Here is a 26,783-nt window from a genome sequence, read left to right as displayed (position 1 = left end):
CTGTATGCAGTCACAAGCTTTATTTTAAACTACCCATTAAGTACCCAAAGATTAAAGTTCAAAACTAAAAATGAAACAGAAAGTATAAACAGCCACAGCCGTGCACATCCTGGTCGTTCTAGTGGCTGAAGACGATCTCCACCATCGGCAAACAGGACGGCGCTGGGCTAGGGGAAATGAGAGCGCCTTGCGCTGTTTTAATGGCTGGTCACCTTCTGGAGGACCCACCCGGGGCACTCCCCGTGGATGGGCACTCCCAGCTGATGGGTCTAAATGACCACGGTACTACACGGTAGTCTCCCAGCTGCTCCCTGGAATGGGGCCTGGCAGTGGTAACTCAGTAATGACTTGTTAAGTGATCGACGGGTCGATCTCCACTTGTTACGCTCCTGTCTCCACAACTCATAAACCAGCCTCCATCAAACCCCTCTGGTTACTAGTCTGTGAACTTTACTCAAACAGGAATAACAGAAAAGTTCACTTGGGCCTATGCCGCAAGCTCTTCAGCATCCTAAGGTCATATCCGGGTCATGATCAATTACCTAGTTATCTACACAAACTCAACCACACAGTCTAGCCTTGGGGGAAAGGGGACCAATGCGGAAAAGAGAAACCCACACGGTAACACACTGAACGCCTCTCCCGCACTGATTCCTGGGCCTGAGAGTTTTATTTTTTGGCTTGTTTCACTTTTCCTTGGTCATCCACTTTCTTAATGGCTGCCTGGATGGCCTCCTGGTCACCCAGGAACTGGTGAGGACCAACAGCACGCAGGTTTTCATCCAACTCCAGCAGAATGGGCACCCCAGTAGGAAGAGTAATGTTGATAATGTCTTCATCTGAGATCCCTGTTGGGCAGGAGAGAAGAAAAGGGGGAGAGAAGAAACGGGGTTAACAGACGAACTGGAGGAGGTCCCACCTTAGCGTCTGACTGCACACTGAACTTGTCCCATATTAACTATGTGCCTAAAACCACGCCAAAAGCCACGAAGTGGGGGGCGGGCACCTATGATTCCAGAACAAAAAAAAAAGCATAGGCAATGCTAAGTCTGAGAATTGTATGTCCCCTCTGGGGTTGTTTCTCATCTAAAACTGAGAAAACAGAAAACCATCTTCTGAGTGCCAGTCTTAAAATGAGGGCTTTTCTTTCATTAAGTACAGAATCTAATTCATTTGACTACAAAGAATGTGCTTGGTTTTCTAGTACTTAATGAGTCTCGGTTAAACCTAGTGAGGCAAGACTTCTCCCCTAGAGAGCCAGGAAGCACAGTCCTGGGTGGGGTGGGGGGATCAGGAAGAGAATTTCATAGGACGCCAGTGAACAAGGCCTCTTTCTCCCGCTGCCCCTAACATCCCAACTGCTAAGGGAGGAAGGTGTGTGTATTGGACGGCTCACCTTTAATACTTTAATGTAAGCAAATTACAGGTAAACCACCTTTGACTACAGGAGCAGGAATGGTAGTAGTGGCTGTGGTTGTGAAGTTTTTATTATTATCACTACTTTTAACTTAACTAAAATTCTGGCAACATACTACAAGACAGTACTTTTCTAAGCGCTTTATACGTTACGTAGTAAATAACTCTCGTGTTACTCACAGCTATCTATTCGCAGATGACAAAACCACTCCCCATCCCCCACACAAACACACAGGGAAAACAAATTTCAAGATCACCAGCCCAGAAACCCAACAAGAAAGTGAAGTTAAGCAAACAATCCTACTCACAGGAATATAAATGCCTCAAATCAGAATCGATTGAGTTAAAAAATGGAACTGGGAAAATGGGAAAGCATACGACTTTAATTAAAGATTGTACCTATTTAAAGAAGTCCTATGTTTATGGGGTTGGAAGACTAAGATGGTGGCTCAGTCGGTAACTTGCTTCCCATGCAAGCATAACAACCTGTGTTTGAACCCCCAGGACCCAAGGAAGAAGCTGTAGATGGCAGTGTGTGTCTGTCATCCCAGTGCTGGGTGAATGAAAACAGCTCATTGCCAGAAGGAAATGAACACCCTAACTGGTGAATTCCAAGTTCGGTGAGAGAGACTGCATCAAAAGTAAGGTGGAGCCAGGCAGTGGTGGTGCACACCTTTAATCCCAGCCTCAGGAGGCAGAGGCAGATGGATCTCAGTGAATTTGAGGCCAGACTCTGAGTTTGAGGCAGAGGTAGGCAAATTTCTGAGTTTGAGACTACACAGCGAGTTCCAGAACAGCCTCCAAAGCTACACAGAGAAATATAGATAGATAGATAGATAGATAGATAGATAGATAGATAGATAGTAGATAGAGATATAGAAAGATAGATGGAACAGTAAAAGAGGAAGACACCTGAATTTCACCTCTGGATTTGACACACACACACACACACACACACACACACACACACACACACACAGAGAGAGAGAGACAGAGAAATGACCACACACATTTAAAAGATGGCAAATTTTCCTAGGTTAAAATATAACCCAACACAATCTCTAACAAAACTTCAGTTCTTTTTATAGAAATTGAGATGACCTCAAATTTCACAGGGAAATCCAAAGCACTCTGAATAGCCCAAATACGAAAATGAAAGGATTCACAATGTCTGCTCTCAAAACTTCCTAGGAAGCTGCCGGACTCCAGAGAGTGCACTACTTGCAGATGGTACACGGTTCTCACTTACGGACTGACAACAGCTCACTAGGACGCGAGACCAAAATCAGCCTTCACATTTTCAATCAGTTCATTTCCAACAGGTGTACTAAGACAATCAGGTGCAGAAAGAATAACCTCCTCATGGGAGGTGCACACACAGACACTGACTTAGAACTGGAGCAGAGACCTCGCTGACTAAACACGGGCAGGAGTGAGGAATCCTGGCCTTGAACGAGGGCAATGGCTTCTTAGATGACACCAAGCATGGCAGCGGGGAAGAAAGTGAAATCTGAGTGTGCAATGGTCTGGGGTTCAAAGGACGCCATAGAGAAGACGAAGACAGCCCAGAGTCTAGGATGATTTTGTTTATCTTACAGTATCATGGGGACCTGCATTTAGACTACATAAAGAACTATGCCTTGAAATTATGGTAGAGGCTGGGGAGCTGGTTCAGCTTAGAAGCACTTACTGCTCTTCCCAGTTCAGTGCCAAGTACTCACTAGGCAGCTCCCAACCATCTGTAACTTCAGCCCCGGGGCCCCAACACCTCTGGCCTCCCCCAGCACCCATATCATGTGGACTGTGGACGTAAGCCCAGTGGCTGTGCCTGCCTAGGATGCACAAGACCTGGGATTCAAGCCTTCCCACTGCCAAGACAATAATTCTTAAAAATAAGATCTTATAATAAAAAGATAAAAGAAATGAAAAGACAAATGATATAATGCAATCATAGGCAAACTATCCGAACAGACACTTCTCCAAATATAAACTGTCAGAAAGCACTGGAGAAGATGGTCGGCATCCTTAGTCTTCCTGGAGATGCAAATCCAAGCCACAAGAAGATACAGCTCAGTGTCAATGAGACTACAGGAAGAGTTAGATTATAAAAAAGTATTTTCACAAATACAGAGAAATTAAAACACAGTATATAAAGTCAGGAGGTCAGAAGGCTGTAGTGTCTTTGGAACATGGAAATCTCTCAGGCATATGCCTAAGAGAAGTACAACATCAGAAGTTACATATAACGCCACACAACAACATATGTCCACATCAGAAGGTACGTATAACGCCACACAGCAACATATGTCCACATCAGAAGTTACGTATAACGCCACACAACAACATATGTCCACATCAGAAGGTACGAATAACGCCGCACAGCAGCACTACCGCTAATAGCCAAGATGCAGAAACAACCATCAACCAATGAACATGGCTAAAAGAGCCTGCTCAAATCATAAGACTAAATGAACTGTTCTTACACTCTACACTTAAACCCTGGTCACCCGCCTTGTCCCCTGCTGTTGCGAACACGGAAGGAGAAAGAATGTTTTTATTTTCGCTCTGTTCTAGTGAAAGGCTAGGTACTAACTGGACATCCAGGGTTCTCACCGGAAAAGGGGAAGAGCAGGTTTGTCTGGGCTTAAAACAGCTAAACCAGGTGGGCGCGCAGACCAGGTTTAGAGGTCACCTTTATGATTAGAAATGAGTTCTAGTTCAGCAGGTGGCTAGAGCACACCACTTGGGTCTTAATGGTAAAACTCAGATGCAACTGGATCCAGCAGGCTGAGTGCTTGGCCAAGGCTCGAGTACTTAATGACTCATTCTGTGTGAGTCCACTAAACAAAGGCCCCTAAGTTACAATATGTCACTAACAAAAAGAGAGCTTTAAGAAAAATGAAATGCTTCCAATGAAGTTAACATTCTATTTTAATAACTCCTCAACCCATTCACATAGGAAACCAATTACTTACAAATAATTAAAATACTTAGACTGGTTAATAATCAGTCAATAAGACTTATAATTGCAAATTAAGAAAAACCCCAGGAAGTCATTACTTATTAAAATTTGGCATATGCTAAATGCTTCGTCTAAGAAAGCTAAATAAATAGAACTCCCAAAGCTAGAACAACGCAGCTGCACTGCAAGAAAGCAAACTGAACTAGCACAGAAGACCCTATGCATTATCCAACCAAACTCTTTCTCTCCTGCTGGGTTGCCTTGCCCAGTCTTGATATGATGGCATATGCCTGGTATTATTGTAGCATATTATGCCATGTTTAATTTATGTCCCTGGGAAGCCTGCTCTTTTCTGGGGGGAGACTGAGGGAGGGTGAATATTTAGGAGAAAGAAGAGGTAGTGGGAAGAGGCAAGGGGAGGGGAGGGAGGGGAAACTGGTCGGAATGTCATATATGTGAGAAGAATAAACAAAAGAATTCTTTAAAAAAAAAGAAGAAGAAGTTCAAATATGTAGCCAGATATCACATCTCCTATCTGGTAACTAGTTGAGTTTTTTATTTTTTTTTTAATTTTCATTTAGTCATTTATTTTTGAATCACAAGGTCTCATGTAGCCTGGGCTGGTCTTGACCTCACTGTGTCAAGACCAAGCTGAGGATGACTCTGAATTTCTGAGTCTCCTGAAACTTCCACCTCCCAAGGGCTGTGACTACAGGTCTGCACACCGCACCCTCACACGCTAGCCAAGAGCGACACCAGCTGAGCTACACCCCAGCCCTAGCTCACAGTTAACAGAGCTACACCAGCTGAGCTTCACCCCATCTCTAGCTCACAGTTAATAGAGCAACACCAGCTGAGCTTCACCCCATCTCTAGCTCACAGTTAATAGAGCAACACCAGCTGAGCTTCACCCCATCTCTAGCTCACAGTTAACAGAGCTACACCAGCTGAGCTACACCCCAGCCCTAGCTCACAGTTAACAGAGCTACACCAGCTGAGCTACACCCCATCTCTAGCTCTAGTTAATAGAGTCCAAGAACATTTTAGTGAAAAGGCACCAAGCCCCCACTCTATCACCTTCTTTCCATCACAGTCCCTCTGGAGCCATCTCTTCAATGTTATATACTTGGTGTCTTTAGTACTTAACAAAGTGATACAGGCTTGCCTTGAAGTTGAGATCTTCTATTCCAGCCTCTGGAGGGCTGGGATTACAGCCAGGTGAGCACATCACGTCAACAATACCTACACCGCCACCGCAACGATACCTGCACCATCACTGCAATGATACCTACCCCATCACCTCAATAATACCTATACTATCATTTCAAAAATATCTATACCATTACTGCAACCAGTTGAGATTATTAAAGTGTTTCCGATAAGAAATAATCCAAGTCTAGGAGAAAACCAAGGGAGTAAATCCATACAAACAGTGGAAATGTTAAACAAACGGGTTTTCTGAATGCAGGAGTAACTTCAGAAAGTCAGTTCTGCACCTACAAGCACCCCCTTCTAGGTCACTGAAATGAATGGGAACACAGAAACACACACTGTACTGACTGCAAGGCTCCACTCCCTGGTCTTCTGGGAGAAGTGCTTGAACAAGTCTGGCTTCTGCCAGGACCTGAGTTCTTTGAGAGCTCTGCTCTACCTGTTCCTCTGTGACTCCGGCTCTCCAGGCAATGCCTCACCGTAAGAATACCATCCATGTCTACGCATCTGAGAGCAACGCTTTCTGGGGCTGTCCGCTAGGATGCAGAAACTAGTTAGATACACGAAGGACATCACAAGCGGATTTACTGTGAACGCACTGTTCACATATGACGGAAGGTTGTAAGGCACAGAGGCTACAGACTCCACAGCATAAAGCGTTCGCAGGAGAGCACTCCAAAGATGGTCCTGCTGGAGGGATGGGCAGCGCTGGTGAAACGTCTGAAGAGCGGAAGAACACATAAGCCCCACAGCAGGCAGGACCTGTGTGTCCCCCTCACTCGTGTGTACTCCAGCCCCTGGCCAAGAGCAGGACTTGAATCTCTGGCCCCTGGGCATACAGATGAAGGGAATGAATTCTAACGTGCGCGGCTTTCAAGTCAAGTCTAGTCTTTACTCTTCAAGTCCTGATTAAAGACTGTTTTCATTAGGAACTGAACAAGAAAAAGGGTGCGGGGCGGTGGGATGGGGACGGGGGGGGGGGGGCACTGAGCCAGTTCTTAGCCTGGAACAAAAAGTTGTTTATACCCAGTGTTAATCGAGCCCAAATTAAATGTGTTCTGGGTGTTCTTCGGCCTCTCTAAATTGCCACAAATCTTTTAGCAGCAGGAAATGAAATGGGAGAAGAAGCATTCACTGGGGATACAGAAGGGTTTGCTACAGGACAAAAGGAAAGCCCACATTTTGGGATTTAAAAAAAAAAAAAGAAGAAAGAAAAGAAAAACCAGCTCCAGTCAACCCTTTCAACTGTGAGATTCTGCCTGTTTCCTGCCCAGTCTCCTGCTGGACCTGTGTGATAAGAATTCTGTATTATTCTGTTATCAGAAAGGGATCGAAGGAGGACCTTGTACTTTACAGGTGACCAGACATTTAATTTTAGGTCCTTAAAAATCTTAATTTCACATACATACAAGTTAAAGACAGACTTGGGGAACCAAAGAAAGCAGGCTATTAAATACTGTAACCTGATGACAGGGTAACAGCTGCTGCCTTAGGATACGGCGAGAGAGAAACTTATTTACTTTTACATTTTACAGTCAAAATCTCATGGTATTTAAAAAAATAGAGGTTACTATAGATTTTGTAGGTTTACATAAAAGAAAGATCAGCTCTTCCACTCAGCAACTATTTGTCTCCCAGGAAAGAGGGTTTGAACTCATGATTCTGAAAATATCACACTAAATGCCAAAGGTGACAAACACCTCGGTCGCCATCGGCAGCCAGCTCCAGCTGACCTTTCCTCCTGTTTCTCTCATTTCATGCCACCATTTATTTCTCTGCCTTGCTGTGTGTGCAGCTGCCCACAGTTCTCCAGGGACAACGTCCAAGTCTTACACAAATTCTTGCCTGCCACTCTTTCTTAGCCCAGTTCAGAAACTGCCTAATCTTGTGCTTAACCCCAGACTAAACAGTCTACTTCCTCCGGCAAGGTGCAGACCACATCCAAAACTCAGTTTCGGTACCTGGCTTTTCCTTCAGTGTGGACCAGCAGGAAACAAACAGGAAGTGACTGTGCCAACCACAAGAAAAAGAAACACACGCCTGTCTGGAACTGTGCAGGACAGGATGCTCTTAGCTCTCCGGCCGGGATTGGAAGTTTTCTTGCAACTTAGTGAGAAAGGTATCTGAACTAGTCAGCGGTGGGACCTGCTTTAACCCAGGCTTACTGACAACGTGTAGGCAATTATTTATGCTTCCCCAAACCAGTAAAGGAAATCCCAGGAGGAATTGTCTTACTGTATAATATCCCATGCCTTGTTTTGTCTTCTGAAAGTAGTAAATATTCTCAGGTTAAAAGTGAAGCAACCTCAAGGTTACGTACAATTTATAAGTCAAGATCCTATATAAATAAGTCACTTGGCAGAGTACAGGGCGGGCTCATCTGTCAGGAAGCTTGTTACAGATGTTGCCACAAGGTTCCTAAGCTGGCAATCCTTAGGTAAGAATGTTAGCTAACTTCCAATCGGTGGCACTTGTTGTCAACTGTGTCGCCCGCACGTACTAGCTTCAAGAGGTTCATAAAACTATTCCTAGACGAGATGTTGTAAAAAGCGGGGTATGTGTGTAAGTGGGGGTGCAGACAAAAGCATAATGCTACAGAATATGGTGGCAAATGGGCTCACAGGTCTGCGATCGAAGAGCCTTAATTAGAAGGGTTCACCATCCACGTAAGTAACATCGACAAGACTAACAAAACATACAGTTGGGCTAGGGTGTAGCTCAGTGGCAGGACAAAGTCTGGCAGGTGTGAGGTCCTGTGTTCAATCCTCAGCAGCATAAAAGCAAAAATGTAAGCAAACTCTCCCAGCACCTTCTATGTAACTTCTCATAAAGAAGGACTGTGAAGGGTGCCCCGCGTTGCTGATGGCGCAGACGCAGAAAGGACAGCACCGTGCAGTCCAGAAGACTGAACCAGGTGAGTTTCCACAGCGAAGCATAATTCCACCTAATTCTACTGATAATCACAAGTGGAGGATTACTTTGTGAAACAAAAAAATGAGGTACTAATTAAGGGCACTTCACTAAGTGACGGCACCGAGTAAAGTGGTTTTTCTAAGGCAATCTCACGACATTTACCCTAAATGTTTACAACACAACTCTTAAGTTTTGCATACAGACGCATAAACCCCTGCAGTGAGGACCACCCATGCCTGGCATCCCTCATCTCCAAGTTCCCTTGCTGTCATGCAGCCTGCCTTCTGCCACTCATCTCTGCTGGGTTCTTTCCACACGCCACTGCATGGGTGAGGCAGTACACAGCATTCTCGGGCAAGTTTCCTGATTCACCCATGGCGCTAGGGTGCAAGAGCCTGCTTGCTTTAACCTACTGATCAGTGATTGATCCCATACAATAAAAACAATATACGATATGGGGACAGTAAAGGACAGAATAAAAACCTAATACTGAGCTTTCCAGGGAGCTAAAAGCCGCATTCGGGTTTCTACACGAAACAAGATATCTATGTAAAATGTCTGGGACTGCGCTTGGCTGGAAGCATGAGCTCCCCAAAAGGCCTCTCTGTAGATGGGCAGTGGTGCCAGGGAGTGCCATTCACAGAGCAGGGTCACAATGGCAGTAATAATTCAAGCCTCGCTTCCTTGCGTTAAATTACCTGTTTAAAGAGCGGTTCGCCTAAGGGTGCTCTTGACTCTGCTGCTTCCACTATAATGTTTCGAATAAAGAATAATCAAGGAAAGAACTATTTTTCAGGGAAAAAAAATCCTGTTTGCAATACTGTGAAGAAGCTGAGCAAACTGGATTTGGGGCAGAGCTGACAGTTCTGACTGCAGAGTATGGTCGTCATGACCAAGTCACCGGAGCTTCCTGGAGCTCCTTCTCCGGGATCTGCCTTCTAAGCACAGGGGGGGACCGGCCTGCAGTAATGCCACAGGACGAAATCCTGAGAAGCAAAATGGCACCCTAAGAATCAGCATGGCTGAAGTCCAGACGTTACCCCTGTAGATCAGAGAGCGGCTTCTAAAGAACAGCATCATAACTGCTTATCTAACCGGAGCCACCACTGCTCCCGTCTCCGAGTCAGTTCTTAAACAATTCAGAAAGTAGTTTTAAAATCACGCTTTGTGTTTGTCAGACAGTTTAAGGGCAATATGGGAAGTTTCCTCAGTTCCTTGCAAGACCCTATTTTATAGGGGCAATTTTTTATGTAAATATTAATACTTATAGAAAGCATGAGTTGGAATCAGATGCATCTACAACAAGCATTTTTACTTTTTTTTTTTTAAATCAATATAAGCGCCTGGCGGTGGTGTCGGTACACGCCTTTAATCCCAGCACTCGGGAGACAGAGGCAGGTGAATCTCTGTGAGTTCGAGGCCAGCCTGGTCTACAAGAGCTAGTTCCAGGACAGGCTCTAAAGCTACAGAGAAACCCTGTCTCGGAAAAACAAAAACAAAAAACAAAAAGGAAAACAGAATGTTCTTACAGGATGGGCGAGAGCCAAAGCCAAGGCTCCTCTGTTACCTGTGGTCGGATTTTGAGGCGCTTACCCATAGTGCCGCTTCTGGGGTTATGGACTGAGTCTACCTGCAGCTTCTGGCTCTTGTGCCATTCTCCCTTGCACCAAGCCTACCATTTCTAGTCTCTAGACCCTTTGTACCCAGGTCCTCTCCCTACAGACATCCTCCAGTCTTCTGCTGTTTCTCATGCTGTATACTTCCTATGAAAGTCTTTTCTCCTCATTCCAACTCCACTGCATTGAGTCAAGTATCAAAAAGTAAAAACATTATAAGTATATCTACAGTCATAACGATTGAAGTTATAACAAGATCACTTCAATTTTATTAATCTTCCTTTCAGAAGGCATTCAGAAGGGTCGGAATCAGTCTGTGGCCTAAGGTTTGCTCATTTCTCAGAAAGTCCTGGAAGCCCTTTTCGGTCCCAGTGGTCAAAGCTAAGTTTTTGCCTTTCTTATTTTATAATCACTATCACTTCCATATACTTGCCCTGGGGGTGGGGTGGGGTGGGGGTAAGGAGAGATGGGGAGAAAAAAAGTGAGAAGGGGGGATGGGGAGAGCTTGGGGGAGTGGGACGGTTGGGATGGAGGAAGGGTAGATATGGGAGCAGGGAAGTATATATCTTAATTAAGGGAGCCATTTTAGGGTTGGCAAGAGCCTTGACTCTAGAGGGGTTCCTAGGTGTCCATGGAGATGTCCCCAGCTAGATCCTTGGGCAGCTGAGGAGAGGGAGCCTGAAATGGCCCTATGCTATAGCCACACTAATGAATATCTTGCATATCACCATAGAATTCCTGTTGTTTTAAGCATTCTACTCCGGGCACTTCCTTCACAGCTATGCTAGGACGCTCACACGAGAGTGAGGGTAGGAGTGGGGGAGCTGGGTCATGTGCACAGCACACCGAACCCCTTTAGGAAGCTGCGAAATTGTTTTCCATTTCATTAGATGATTTTTCAATAAATTGCTAAGACACTGAAACTTTCCCATAACTGCAGACAAGTCTTTTTAATGTCCAGCCTCACACAGGTGTTTTCCCTTCACCTCTGCCACGGTGATGGCCTCGTGCCACCATTGGTAAGACCTTTTCCAGCTCCCTTACAGATCTTTAACAAACAGGAAATGATCAGTGTGCTAGTGGGGATGGGGAACACCTGGGGAAGAGGTGAGGATGAAATGGGATTTAACAGCAGGAATTTTTTTTTTTTTTTTTTTTTGGTTTTTCGAGACAGGGTTTCTCTGTAGCTTTGGAGCCTGTCCTGGAACTAGCTCTTGTAGACCAGGCTGGCCTCGAACTCCCAGAGATCCGCCTGCCTCTGCCTCCCGAGTGCTGGGATTAAAGGCGTGCGCCACCACTGCCCGGCAAGAAATTTTTTTTAAGGGTGATCCTTTAAAAAAAACATTTAAGCGAAGGGAAACAGAACACCTTGATGGAGACACTGGCATTTTCTTTGGGGAAAGGAGCCTGGTCAGAATATGATACAAGCTCCATCTTTGTAAAAGGAGCTGCATAAAATATAAATTCTGTCAGAAACATTGGAATTTTATATCTGTTTGTTGTTCTAAGTGGACCCTCAACTCTTTAAACAATAAATAATTATAATCTGGTAATGATACAGTGAACTTATAATTTAGTCAGTTTGATTTTTCTTAGCAATTAAGAATAGACTCCTTTAAATACATGAATAAAGAAGGTATATACATAGACACACTAAGCTAGCCACCCTGTTTATTTAATAAACTTGTAACAGCTAATAAAGTTTGTAGATTATAGACTCCGCATGACTAGTGGATGCCAGGGATTCAAGAAATAACTTAGGTCTCGATAATGCCCGAAAACTTCGGGGAAGATAACCATGTGGTAAAATGTTCACACTGAAACCTCAGCAATGACATCGCTCTGTGATCAGCGACATATCTCCACTCATCCCGTGCAGGGCTTCCACCGTTCCCACTCTGCAGCCTCGTCTGGGAAAACAGAGAAAGCAAAGCAGCTGGAGGAAAGGTTGAAGCAAAGGAAGCAAAGGATTCTAAGACCGGCAAGCGGTGCCAGTGATGAGGCAGGGAAGACGCGGTGCAGGACAGACAAAGCAGCAGCATGGGGTCTGGCGAATGGACAAGATGAGAAATACAACCGTCAATCGCAGGCACCCCAGAACGGTGAGCCCAGCGTTCTTAAGAGTTCTTGTTTAGAGCACAGCATCAAGTGACTGAAATATATTGAGGCTCTCCAAGCTCTTAGCAGAGATATGCAAATAAGCCAATTGTTTTATTTTCCTCTCCTCTGACATTCTCATAGGCACTGACTCAGCCCAGTTTGGAAAACTTGGACCCAAGGACTGCTCAGGAAATCCAGGTCTGAAAACACACCCACAATCGTTTGTAACTAGAGGAAAATAGACGAAACTGAATCCTAGCTAATTTTAAAAGGCTCAAATCAATTTATTTCCAATTCTTAGCCTCTTTTCATTTTACAGCAGAAGCCATGTGACCCTTCAGACTAGAGCTCATCAAAGCACAGAGGCTCCAGAGCGGCAGGGGTCACCAGTACCTGCTAAGGAAGGCCAGGTCTTAACTGGACCGCTTGATTCTAAAACTCTCAGGGTGCGGCCCAGCTCTGTCACACTAAACTCCCCATGTGACTGACGCACACGGATGTCTGAAAATATCTGCCTCAGCCACGACGACCACCAAGACTACAGGATTTTGGGGTTATAGGACAATGGGTTCTCAAATATGAAGTGACAAGGGGCACAGAGAGGGAAGAGTGCTGTCAATTCCCAGAGACACCCAACTACAACACTTAGCTAGTTCTAAAGCAGGACAGACAGCCGGTACCTTCTAGATGTTTCAGGAGAGCTCGACTGCTGTTCCCGTGAGCGGATATCAGAATGGTTTTGCCCTTTAGTATTTCAGGAGCAATCCTCTCATTCCAGAAGGGAAGAAGTCTCTCCAGAACATCCTTCAAGCTTTCCGAACGAGGCAGCTGATCCAGGGGCACGTCGCACACTTTATACCGCCGGTCACTGTAGATCTCATGGAAGTAGGGGTGGGATTCCTCAATGGGAGGCGGGGTCACGTTGTAGCTTCTCCTCCAGAGCCTCACCTGCTCTTCACCGTGATTCAGAGCCATTTTCTCCCGGTTGAGACCAATCAAGGCTCCGTAGTGACGCTCATTGAGACGCCAGGAGCTCTCCACAGGAACCCATTCCTGCCCCAGCTCTTCCAGGATCAGCCAGGCTGTGTGAATGGACCGGTTAAGGACGGATGTGAAGACAAGATCAAACTCAAAGTTCAGGGCTTTGAGTTGCTTCCCACAGTTCCGTGCCTCCTCCAGTCCGTCGCTGTTAAGTTTCTGGTCCACCCAGCTACAGAATCGGTTCTGTTTATTCCATTCGCCCTCTCCGTGTCTCAGGATAATAAATCTGTGCTTGGACATGCTGCCGGCTGAACGTCCCTGGTACTCTCAGTGGGATAATGTTCAAGAACAGCAGCGTCTCTAGAAAGAGAAGAAAAAGATACAAATTATATTCATTATTCAAATGACTACCCAGTAATGGAGAACAATTATACGACAGTCGGTTTCTAAGATAAACTGAAATTCCTTTGAACAGTTTTGACGTCAAAGATCTGGTGTGCATACTACGGCACATCCAGGCACACTCTTGAGATAATTACAGACAAGCCTGCTGACTTACATTTCCTGATGGCTAGATAGTATGTTAATTGTATGACATAAAACGGCAACACTCCGTTCTAATGGTGTGTTTCTACCCAACAAGTAGGCAGCTTATGCTTATTAAGGAGACGACAAAATAGATGAATTATAGATCTCAAAAAGAATGACTGGTAGCTGGGAGTGCCCAGCTCTGAGCAGCTGACTCTACATGGAAAGCATCCTTCTCCTTTGGAGGTTTCAGTGTTTTTCCAGTCTTAACTTATTACGGATGTCCGAAACATGCTAACTCGGTGAAGCACTACACTGACGTCACATATTCTGACAGGTGACAACCAGCCCTTTGATGCTACGGACTCACTCATCCAGGGTATGGGAAGACACACTGGTTCAACACTCCAACAGAATTATAAATAGTACAGTTGGCCGTTACAAGAGCAAATGTAGTACTCACTGACGTAATTTTTCACCTGCTGTTGGCAGGAATAAATCCGGATGCAAAACAAGTTATCAAATGTAAGCAGCCAAGAGGTGCTGCCTGTAGGAACAGATTAACAGAAACAGGTCTGCGAGAGTGCAGGGAACCACACTGATAAGGCCTTGCCTCCTCCTCCCCCGCCTGCAGAAACTCTACTCACATCAGCAACAAGTTGGGAGGAGAATCTAGTAGAGCTGGCCAAGCAACCCTAAAGCAATTCCGAACTCCCTTATGCTGTTGCTACGACCCTAAAGATCTATGGGCCTACTCTGTTCCGCGGAGAACCTGGAGACTAGGCTGCATCAGTCCGTCTCTCTCACACAATGAACAAGAGTGGGTCACTACAGACACGCATTGCTCAGCCACCCCACTGTTTTGTCCGTACCGAGGAGCAAAGATTATGTGAACAGCAGGGCCTGGCTTCTGCCAGTCTTGACAACTTCCAGTAACTGGAGATTTTCTGTCCTGCTGGAGTTGTGATTTGCCCACAGTTATAGAGCAAGCACTGACCTGTATCTAGATTGTAGTCTCACTTAGTAATTCCTGGAGATTCTGGAGGGGAAAAGCGCCAATAAAGTAAGGCTTTAGGAATAAGGGGTGGTGGTAGCCGAGGTGGTGTGTAAGTAGCTGAAAGGCTACAAGAGTTAGGATTGAAATTTCTTTCTTGCTGAGCATCAGTGTGAGGCTTTGGTAACTATGAAGGAGGGATGCACCCAGTGTCTAGAAGAACCAAGGCTCAGGTGCAAGCATCTCACGAGGCTGGGAAATTGCAGGGAGACAGCACAATGCCCACTCTCTCAGCCTTAGAGGGGCAGCAAGGGGGCAAAAGAGAGAAGAGGATGAAAGTCATCTGAGCAGCGCTTTGCTGGGGGACTCTTCAGGGATAATCACAAGGACAAAGCTCCAGCTTCAAGGATCTGGGAAAGATCAAGCAATGAATTCATGCGGATGGTGTGGTGCACAGAGTTAGAGTTAAGTGTTTAAAAAAAATGTTTTTTTGGGGGGGGAGGGAGTACAATGTATGAGTGAATATTTTGTCAGTATGTATGTCTGGGCCTGATACCCTCAAGGACCAGAAGAGAGTGATAGATCCCCTGGAACTAGATGTTGTGACAGATGTTGTTAGCCACCATATAGGTGCCGAGAATCAAAACCAGGTCCTCTAGAAGGGCAGCCAGTGCTCTCAACTGCTGACCCATCTCTCTGGCCCCAAGAAAAGGTAATTTTATATTCCTGCTTTGAAAAGTCTCCTTCAGCCAAGTAATAGAAGCTTGGGGCCTATTGAAAACTATACTCAATCTTGGAAATCATGTGTTTTTGCTTTGTGGGTAAGAAATGAGAGGCATGCTATCAACTGTTTCCCTATTCAGCCCTTAATTTGGCATTTTCCCCTCCGATGGAGAAGGGCATCATCTTAGTGTTAACTGTCAAGCTGACAGTCTAGAGTCAGTTAGGAGGCAGGCCTTGAGCAGGCCTGTGGGGATGATCTTGACTGTGTAACTGAGGTAAAGAATACTCGCCCACTGCGGATGGGGCATTCCCTGACTGAGACCCAGGACTGTATGGAAATGGGGAAGGGGAGCTGAACTCTAGCATGGATGCATTAACACGCTATTCTGCTCTCGACTGTGGGTGTAATGTTACTAGCTGCTTCCCACTCTTGCTGCCTTGACTATCCTGAAACTGTGGGCAGCTACCCGGAACTGTGAGCTAAACAAACCCTTTCTCCTTCAAGCTGCCTTTGTTGGAGCACTTTATCACAGTGATGGAAGAGAAACTAAGACAGGCATGCTGGACAAATCCTAGAAGCAAAACCATTTCTCAATCAGTTCTGGATTAGAAATTCTATCAAGGGAACCAAATGAGTAGCGATGATTAACCAGTACCCAGATACCTACCGCTGAGCTTCCCAGTGTCTTAATCTGTTACAAACGCTTCTAGGTTTGGTTTTTTTTTTATTAAAAAAAAATTCTGATTTCCTTTTCACTGAAAATATACATAGTGGAGCAGAACAGTACTAAAGCCACAAAACCATGAGGACACACACTTTCCTTCACTCTGACACACAGGAGGTAAGGCAAGCTAGACTGTCTAGCTCAGGTAAACTAAACTTCCTGTTCTCTGGCTTGCTACTATCAACTGATCTCCTATCGAGCTAGCTGGCGAATGTGAGCAAAGGCACTGTGGAGTTGGCAACCTTGAAGATATCTCTCGGTATTTGTTGAAGCTGGCCTATTAAATGTTTAGCAATAGATATGAAACACTGTCGGTTTGACAAGTTCAAGGCAGGGGCTGCAAACTCAAATATCTATACCAGTAAGACTGACGTGAGAAATAGGTGCCACCAGACTACGGAATGGTGGTGAGTTCCAGTGACTATGAGCAGAGCGGAGACAAGTTATGAACAGATGGGGCTTTCCTACAACCTGTGCTTGTTCTTTCTTTCCTCCTCACCACAGGGCGGGGCGTGTGTGTGTGTGTGTGTGTGTGTGTGCGCGCGTGTCTGTCTGTCCATGTAGTCTTGGTTTGGGGAATCTAGGTTTCCCTTTACAGATGAATCATCCCCAGTCACAACCTGTCCCTTCAGATCTACACGGCCATTTCAGAAACTGTACTGAGGCAAGTGTAGCTCGTTACCGCTAAGGCTTGCCAGGTCTGGCAGTCGCAACTCATGAAGAGCTACCGTGGTAACGAGGAGTAAATTCCTCACATCCCAAATTAAACCCCATTCCTTTAAAGCCTCAAGTTTCATTTTTGTCTCGGGCAAAGCCTACCACCCTGCCACTGGCTCTTAAGGGTGCTCACTGGCACCAATGTTAGGCTAATTCTCAATTAGTTTACACAGAAAAGGCTGCACAGGTTACTACTGGGCTATTACTTCCTAGAGTTTCTTCTTATTTATTTAATCACACACACACATTAAATAAACGTCTGAATGTCTGTCTCTGCACACATACAATATGCCTGGTGCCCACAGAAGCCAGAGAGGGAGTCAGATCCCCAGGACTGGACAGACAGTTGTGAGTTGCCATGTGGGTGCTGGGAATTGAACCCAGGTCCTCTGGATGGGGCACTCAGTGTTCTTATCCACTGAGCCATCCCTACAGCTCCGGTTTCTTTCTTTTAAGACTATGGCCAGCCTGAAGAAAAAGTTTACTAAACCAATATGTTACATGACTCTAGTTCATCTTCCCTTTCCATTCTCCCCACTGTCTTTCCTTCTTTCTAGACATTTCCTTCTTATGATTTATGGGTACATGTAGGTATGACAATGTGTATGTGTTTATATGTGTATGTATGTGGGCATATGTGTGTGTTTATAGGTGAGGTTTGTTTTTCACATTATTATTATTATTATTACTATTATTGAGATATGACTTCATGTTAAACCTGGAGCTCACAGATTAAACTAGCTGGCCAGGAAGTCTCAGGGGATCCTCCTGTCTCGGCCTCCCCAGTGCTAGGGTTACAGGCATGCACCACCAAGCCTAGCTTTTTAACATAGATTCATAGATTCTGGGGATCCTGGGCTCAGGTCTTCACATTTGCAAAGGACTACGCCATCTCCCCAGTCCTAGATGTTATTTTCCTAGTCCTCTACCTATGGACGTGTGCCTTGTCCACTGCACTGAAGTGATCTCTAAGGGCCCGTGCTGCTCAGACCCCTCTAAAGCCCATTACTTGCTCAGGGACGAATCCAGCATTTCGGTGCTACGTTTCCTCCAGCTTTCCTACTCTCACAGCCCAGTCTCGGGTCTTCATGTTATCCCATCCCCACCTCTGTTTTGATGGTGGTGGTGGTGTCTCAACCGCAGCAGGTAATTCAGGCTGCAGGTTCCCTTCAGCCACTCTTCATGCAGTACAGTTTCTATGATGCCCATTTTACAGATGCAGAACTGAAAGGAAGAACTTCTAAAGCAACACAGGTTATAAATGGAAGAACTATAATTCAGGCTCTGCTGGGCCCAAGGACAGAAGCATGCCCTGAACCCTTCTGCTACTGATACTGGAACCCAAGGCTCTGACCTCAAACCTTGACACCCTAGTTTTTTTTTTTTCCTCACTATTTTCAACACATTAAAATGAACGATTCCTATACTGAAAATCCAATCCTCATGAGCCTTTCCAGACTAATCCATTTCTTCAGCTATCAAATGCACAGAACTACGATTTGGGCACAGCACAATGGCAAGCCTGTGAGAACATGGCTCCAGCACAGGTGACATCTTCAAGAACACCCGTGTGGGAAGATGTTCCTGCTTGTGTGTCACTAAAAGTGAAAGTAGTTATCATGAGAAGCTTTCATAAAAGAGGAAGAGTAGGAAGGGAGTGTCCTCTCTTCAAGGACACAGCATTACTTAAGGTGCATTCAGAAAGATAATTAGATTTAGGTATAAAAAAGGAATGGAGGTCTAGTCCAGGTAACAATCAGGAACAGGGGCACAGAGGAGACAGTAGGCCCATTCAATAGGCCAGAGTTATAAATAGGCAGCTATGCATCCTGATTTGCCTCCAACAGTATTGTTTTACACTTTCTTACTTCCAACATTATTATTACTAAGGCCCCTTTCACACTCAAGTGTCCCATTCGGAAGATGATATGGTCGCTCTGTATGGCGCATATCAGAAAGTAGGCAAAGCCTAGAAAGATAAAACTGAATAGAGGCTCAAGGAGGACCTTGTGACAAAGAATGGAGACCCTTCTATAAATATAGAGACATCATTAAAGGTTTGATAGCATGCATTTGAGGACCAAGCAGCATGTATACTCACAGAGAAGTACAAATATTAGTTGTGAGGGGTTTTGCAGTAACCCTGGTAATGCATAAGGACAACCTGGACCAGGAAGATGGCTGTTAAAAAGGAACAAAGAAGGTAAGAGAGAAAAAAAAAAAACCTATAATTTAGCTAAGATGCTAAGATGTTGGCAATAGTCCCTGTAAAATCCAAACCATGAACTTTTTAGCTTTGCAGACTATTTGATCTCTATCATAGCTAAGTCCAATTGTATAATTCTGTCTCCGTGGCTCCAAGTATCTACATGTAATGCATACATGAGTAAATGTGATGTCCAATTTGATGATGTCATCAAAATTAGAATTTCATATAATTTTCATGTTATATATTTTTATTACTAGGTTAATTTTATCCATTTAAAATGCAAAAAAAAAACAAATCAAACAAACAAAAAAACCAAAAATACCCATTTATATCTGTGGTCTATAGAAAAATGATGGTATGCTAGACGCCATGCTTGGATGTGTTCTTTACACCAGTATTCCGGGCCTTAGCAAATGTCCCAACACAGAGGACAGTCCCAACATTGTAAAACAGCCGGCTTATAGTGAGACTCTGTTTTGAAAGAAACAAACCAACCAACCAAAAATCACCAGCTTTTCCTCTTGGCCAGAACTGCAGAGTTCCTCGGGTAGTGGAATCCCTTTGCACTGTTGATTTTACTCCCCATAGAATAAAACGCTAAACACACTGAAGTCAGTCTGAAGACCCAGCTTGTGATCAACTCAGTATTTAGGAACAGGTTCACGGGGAACTATGGGGAAGCGCTTCACCTGCTAACCTCCTACAGAACATATTCTCTGATCTGACATGCTCTCCTCTCCTTGTAAATCACGCTGCAGGGTTCTGCACTGAAGCGAACGTGCATTTGTTCAGAAGCAGGTGCTGTGCGGTTGTCTGAGCAATACAGAAACAAGGAGGTGACTCGAAAGGTACTTCTCACAGGTTAATTATAACCTCGAAGATATTACATGTAGAAGTTTCATATATGTATTTCATACCTATGGTGAAATTCCATCTAGATTAGAAAACCAAAGGTTTTTTCCCCCTATAAATGCCACCACGAAACTATGCTTAAATATTAGTATTCAGGGCTGGAGAGATGGCTCTGCCGTTAAAGGCTAGGATCACAACCAAAAATAAATATTAGTATTCATTTGACAAGGCAGAAGCAGAGAGAGCTGCTAGGTGAGTGGGGGACATGCAAACACATGACTGAGGTGACTTCTATATCTCCGCACCTCGAAGTACCTTCAACATCTGCAGCACGCCCATCTGGCTACTGTTTCCAACCTCTGCCCACCATTAAGCCATATAATTTTGCATATTCTTTCCCTATCTGTTTACAAATTAACACTGCTAGGACTTTGCTTCCTCCTTCCCTCAAGGGCTTGAAAAGTAATGTACACCTAAGACTCATGAGAAGATGGCAAAATCACAGTGCAAACAGAACCTAAAACTTGTATTTTCTTCCATTTTCAAAGTAGCAATAATATGTCAAGGAATATCAAAAAAGGGACATGGGACCAGAATGATTTTTATCCAAAGCTTACTTTTAAGAATTAAATAGCCCAAACCACCTCCGAATACTCCGAGGTTTTCCTTAGTTCAGATCCTTACTGCACAGCTTCCAGCAACCTTTACTTCCCACTGCACAAGGGGTTTAACTTTAAAGATGTGGGCTCTATTTGAGGGCAAAAAGAGACCACCAATGTCTCCAATCAATTAAAAAGCAAAACAGTTTTTGAGGCAAATAAAACCTGGAAACTTAATTCCTTAGCGTTTCAAGCATAACAAAATATGCCTTCCCCAGATTCACAATACTAAAAATTCAAACCTGAGTCCTAACAGCCCTCCCCATGCCATCGCCTGTCACCTCCCTCGGAGCACCTCTGCATCAGACACTACAACCTCCCCATCAACCTTCCATCTACTAACATTCCCCCCCCAGGCCCCACAATGTGCTGCAAGGTAACACATCACAGCAGGTAGCTCCCTCTTTCCAGGGAGGAGAAATGTGTAGTGCTGAGATGTGACCATGTGGTGCTTGTTCCAGTCTGTTTAGAATCACCAGTGTGCGTGCAATACCCACTCAAGATTCTTCTTTTCTGTCTCCGGCGACTTCCCAGCTACTTCCCTGAGGTGGTAGATTTGTCAATACAAACTGTGTTCATCAAATCGCAAAAGTTCAAAGTCAAAAAACCTGGGCACAAGCCCAGCTTAGCTGCTTATGGACAGTTTGATCATGCACATAGTAAATTCTTGGAAGCCCCGGGTTCCATGTCTGTATGAATAACACAATCATACTCTCTCAGGGACTATTAGGGAATAGTAAATGAACTACAGTAAAGGACTCTTCCAAATAATGAGAGGTAGAAAGGACGAGGCTTCAACTAACTCATGAGGACTGGCATAGACTGCAGACCTGCCAACGAGACCCTACTGGGCCGATGGTATGAATATACTCAAAATCTAGAAGTAAAGTAATGCCCCGGTCTGCGCTCTATGCGCTAGACCCCAGTTTGCGAGCTCCTGGAAAGGGGCTGGAGGTTGAGAATACAGACGCAGAGACAGACTGACACAGACCTTTAAACACTGATACCAAAGCCCCTCTTTATTAGCACCATGGAGGCTTAAATACACTGAAGTCAATGGCCAACAGGTGAAAATCCCATCCTCTGATCCTCTAAGCTAGGCACAGCTTCTAGTAACTTTAATTAGAAGGTTCTAGGAGGGAAGAGCAGCTGAAGGCCGGGACTCATTAATCCCAACATCCAGGTGAAGGCCGGGACTCATTAGTCCCAACAAAGTAACACGAAGGGAAGGTTAGAGAGGAGAAACTTGGCCAGGAGAAAACTGCAAGCAAATGATGGTGAAAGGGAAGGCGGAGTGGACTATGCCATCCTAGAAGCCTACCAACTACCGTCAAATTCTGTAAGCCAAATGAGTTAGCAAAGAGGCCAATGTCAAGTCTGTAGTCCATAAAGTATTTCAGCATCATATATTCTTAACGAAAGGGTTTTGCTATTGGTATCTTTTGATCCAGGGTCTCATGATGTGGCCCAGGCTGGCCTCGGTTTTGCAGCCAATTCTCTAGCCTCACCCTCCTAAATCCTGGCTTATAGGAGCATGGCACCAGGCCCAGATGGTGTTACCTTCTGCTCTGTTTCTCCATATAAACATCACCCCACACTTGACTTCAATTCCAAGAACGTTCAAGAAGCCACCAGTGCAAGCATTTTGTGCCCTCTGTTCTCTAGATAGACAAAAAGCTGGATTTGTGGATAATGAATTTAGATATATCAATCGCCACTTAAAGTGAAACAACCCTATTAATGCAACAAACCATAAAAGATAAAGAGGAAGAGAAACTAAAAACAAATAATCCAAAAACTAATAGTGGTTACCTCAGAGTAATGAGATTAAGACAAACATTTTTTTGTTACATTATACTTTTTTTTTTAAAACAATGATCTGCATGGTTTGGTTCAGTTTAAATATGGGCACAAAAGAACATGTCTTGAGGGTGGACACTTTTATTTGACACAGACTTTATACAGAATTCATTACAGCAAGATTTTCCTTGTGGACTTGGTAGTGAAAATTATCTAATCATCTTTATTTTTAAGTAGACTTTAATGGGGGTATGGGCCTCAGAAAATAACTTCTGCTTTTTTCAAAGATGCAAAAAAATCAAAACAAGTCATTGAAATGATTTATTTAAGATCACTCAAACAGTAAGAACTTCTGAACCAAAGCCAGTGCCTTGGCTTCTAATTCACTTTAATTATGTCATTTGGTGGAATGATGCCTTTTAAGAATCCAACACTATCCTAGGCTGCCGCACACCGCGCCCCTGTGTCTGCGCTCTGTGCGCTAGAACCCAGTTTCCGAGCTTCGGGAAAGGGGGCTGGAGGCTGAGAATACAGACGCAGAGACAGACTGACACACAGACCTTTTAACACTGATACCAAAGCCCCTCTTTAATAACACCATGGAGGCTTAAATACACTGCAGTCGATGGCCAACAGGTGAAAATCCCATCCTCTGATCCTATAAGCTTGGCACAGCTTCTAGTAACTTCAATTAGAAGGTTCTAGCAGGGTAGAGCAGCTGAAAGCCAGGACTCACTAATCCCAACATCCAGCTGAAGGCCAGGACTTAATTGGTCCAAACACTAGGCATGACTATAGTGTGTGTAGGTGCTATAGCAACAGAAAGATGGGCTAAACCTAGTCTCTGGGTTCAGGGAAGACAGTTTTACTGCTTTTATTATAGAAATATCAGTCCCTGCTGATAAAATGTAACAGTTTGCTTTTTACTTCCTTCTGAAGGAGACTGAATTCTGTTAGTTAAAACTCACAAGAGCTATAAATCCCTCCTAATTTAGATGGAAGAGAAGGGGTCATCCCTCCCAAAGTCTAATAGTTAACTACAATTTTTCATGTCTTTTGACCTATTGTAGTGAAATGCTGACTCCTATTCCCTAGAACAGCAGGAATTACACTTTTTGGACAAGCTGTGATGATGGTGGGGGGTGTTTTTAGTGCCCCCCCCCCAAAATGCAATTTGGTTCCTGAGATCAGTACTTATGAGACCTCTTTGCCTTTCGTGGCGTTTTCCCCCCTTCCCCTTATTAACTTACAGTTTTAGGGTCAGGTCTGCCTCCCTCCTTCCAGGGAATCTACTAGCCAAGAGAATTTGTCACACCGTGTCTGAGCCGTCCAGGAGGTAGAGCTCAACATTCCTAAAAGCCACTATCACTCCACCGCTGGACTCATCCTCCTCAAAGACGCATTCTGAGAAAGGGACAGCTGAGAGCTGGGGGGATCGTGAGGGTCGCCGCTTGAGGGGGTGAAGCGGGCATCAGATTCGCACCAGCTACCAGAGCCGGGCAGGATAGGAACTGGCCTTCTCACGATAAAACACCACGCCACTCAGAAACTCTCGCAACTGTCGCATTCTACAACGAAACCACTCACCTGCAAAAAAACCACCAGCAGCAGCCGCTCCTCGGCGACTCCGAGCTGTCTCTGCCAGCAAGCATTCATCTCTACCACCGGCACCGACTCTCTTTTCTAGCCCAGAAGCCAGAAAGGGCAGGACCGATGGCTCTGTGTATTGGAGGACAGAGCTGTCACTCACCCCCGGCCCTGCCCTCCCACCCGTCGTGAAGCCGGGGTTCTTTCCGTTTTCCCAAAGCCCTGGGGTAAGAAGAGATGTTTTGATTGGCTTAATGAGGAGACGGACGCACAGATTGACCAATAATATTGTAGTTTTGGTGTGGGCGGGCGGGTTTTGGTCCTAGAGAAACAAACCCTGGAACGTCTCTGGGGCAACTGAGAAAGCTAGGGCCTGCGGGGCTCAAAGAGCAGTGAGAAGTTCTTGACCAGAGTGAGGTGTCTCGTGAAACTCCTGCCCTGAAGAGCGGGACCAGCTGTACCGTGGAAGAGACGAGGTGATATTCCCTTCAGTCAGCGGAAAATTTCAGTTCTACCTGACAGCTCGTTTGCCACACATATTTCTGCGTTGTAAATAGAGATTAAAACGAAAGCCTTTAAACTGTCCGATATGTAGTTCATTCTTTCTCCCTCCTAACACTAGGAAGGGAGGAGAAACGAGTAATAGAGTATCCTAAAAGTTATCAGAGCGTGACGTGGCGCATGGGGAGGAATTGGGGAGAACTGTAAACTTGGAAAATCAGTTTCTGAAAAGAAACCTAAGAAAATGCCAGCTTGTCGCTCGGAGCTGGCACCAGAGCTGGGAACTTCTAAGCAGGCTTAAATTACCACACAAGTTTTGAGGCACGTGTGTCAGAATTTGGGGATGGATGAGAAAGATAAGAAATGGTATGTTTGCCTGACCACACGGGAAAATCCCCCTTCTTGATTTCCAAAAGCTGCTCTGCCTAGTATGTAGTGTCTCCTGAATTTTTCCTAGTTAATTCAATAAGCAAGTCCAATAAGTTTATGACTGGCCAACGGGTTTTCATATCAATTGTTATACATTTAGGAAGTTAATCTTGCCACACTTTCAACTTATGTGACAGTTTATGAACTGATGGCACATGAATTAATGACATTCGATCTACTTGTAGCAAGTTGTACGGCCCTCTTACCCATTTTAGGACATGATCATTGCACCGGGGTTTTCAAAGAAGAGACATTCATTTCTAGAAGATCCAAAGTCTGGCAGCTCTGAGCAGGTGATTGGCCATCTCCAGTAATTATTGTAACTTCAACAAGGTTTAACTAGAGTTCAGGTGGGAACAGTTTAGGAGACAGATTCTCAGTCTTCACACTTGCCAACCTGTTCTTCCCTTTCTTCAAGCAGATGAGGACAGGTGAGGCTGAAAACATTTCCACTGCACTGTAATATCAAAGCATCCTACTCAGGAAACATGATGGCAGTCATTCAAAACCAATTGTAAGAAACAGTCATACATAAGCAAGGTGGTGGTGACACACACCTTTAATCTCAGCACTCAGGAGGCAGAATCAGGCAGGTCTCTATGAGTTTGAGGCTAGGCTGGTCTACAGAGTGAGTTCCAGGACAGCTGAGGCTACCTAGAGAAACCCTGTCTACAAAACAAAACAAAAAATCCATACAGCATTTGACATTTTACGGATACTCTGAACCTAGGGCTGCTACTCATTTGATTTACTTTGATGTTGTTATGAATACCAGTAATGCTAGCTTGTCATATAAAACTTTAACAGTTCTTGTCTTTCAGAATTATTCACCAGAACCATTAGCGTGTGTATTTTTATGTAAGAGAAACAATTTTATCACTACTAGAAAGAAAATGTTAGGAGCAAGCATGGTCTTTGTGACCATGTGACATTCACAGAAGCTAACGATGTCAGGAGTCACTGTTGTCATGGCAAGATTGTTCTCATGGTTATCTAGATAAGAATATTATCCTGGACCTTGTGTTCTGATCTGTCCATGAACTGTTTTCTTTGGGAACATTAAAAGAGTGAGTGTGTGCTCACAAAGATTATCATAAATCCATTTAAGGCAAAGATGACCTTCAAAAATATTAGACCAATGCCTTACTTCACAGGGCCTTCGAAAGAAGCCTGTCTAGTTCTTTGTACAAATGAATAAACTTAACGTGATGTGATCAGACATTTATAGAGGGCTGGGACAAAAAGCCGATTGCTAATTTATAATTCTGGGAAATGCTTTCTTTTCACACCCTCTGCCTACGAGCAGTCTATTCCAGTGGTGAGAAGTTTATTTCTGAGGTCGGAGAGGCGATTCGGCAGTTAAGGTCACATACCACCCTTGCAGAGGACCTGAGTTCGGTTCCTAGCACCCACATCTGATGTCCCACTACTTCTGTAATTCCAGCTCCAGGAGGTCATCACTCTCTTCTGGACCCTGAGGGCACCTATATTTACATGTGCACATGTATCCACATAACTAAAAAAGAGTAAGAAAGCTTCTATCCCAGGGCCATGAGGGGTGCACCCACACTGAGACAATGGGGATGTTCTTTCGGAAACTCACCAAGGCCAGCTGGACTGGGTCTGAAAAAGCATGGGATAAAACCAGACTCACTGAACATAGAGGACAATGAGGACTGCTGAGAAGTCAAGAACAATGGCACTGGGTTTTGATCCTACTGCACGTACTGGCTTTGTGGGAGCCTAGGCAGTTTGGATGCTCACCATACTAGACCTGGAAGGAGGTGGGAGGTCCTTGAACTCCCCACAGGGCAGGGAACCCGGTCTGCTCTTCGGGCTGAGGAGAGAGGGGGAGTTGA

At 44.7% G+C, this 26,783-nt stretch overlaps 1 protein-coding gene across 1 annotated transcript; it reads right to left on the bottom strand.

The window, feature by feature from the left end:
* Positions 1-24,117, bottom strand: Bpgm (bisphosphoglycerate mutase). The gene is made up of 3 exons (XM_041675550.1): positions 23,995-24,117; positions 12,900-13,560; positions 1-848 (listed from the first exon to the last, which is right to left on the bottom strand). Exons 2-3 carry the CDS (start codon positions 13,498-13,500, stop codon positions 670-672), a joined length of 780 nt encoding a protein of 259 aa, XP_041531484.1. The 5' UTR covers positions 13,501-13,560; positions 23,995-24,117; the 3' UTR covers positions 1-669.
* Positions 24,118-26,783: the final 2,666 nt, after the last annotated feature.

The sequence above is a fragment of the Microtus oregoni genome, unplaced genomic scaffold, assembly GCF_018167655.1.
Source record: "Microtus oregoni isolate MIOR12 unplaced genomic scaffold, Mior012 000026F_ref0000081, whole genome shotgun sequence".
NCBI classification, from domain to species: domain Eukaryota; kingdom Metazoa; phylum Chordata; class Mammalia; order Rodentia; family Cricetidae; genus Microtus; species Microtus oregoni.
This window is presented reverse-complemented; position numbering and strand designations above follow the sequence as displayed.

Excerpts from the sequence above, each read along its gene's own strand:
- Bpgm (XM_041675550.1), bottom strand. The coding sequence starts at position 13,500 with ATGTCCAAGCACAGATTTATTATCCTGAGACACGGAGAGGGCGAATGG. Across the intron at positions 849-12,899 it reads TCTCCTGAAACATCTAGAAG|GGATCTCAGATGAAGACATT; the intron begins GTACCGGCTGTC and ends CCTGCCCAACAG.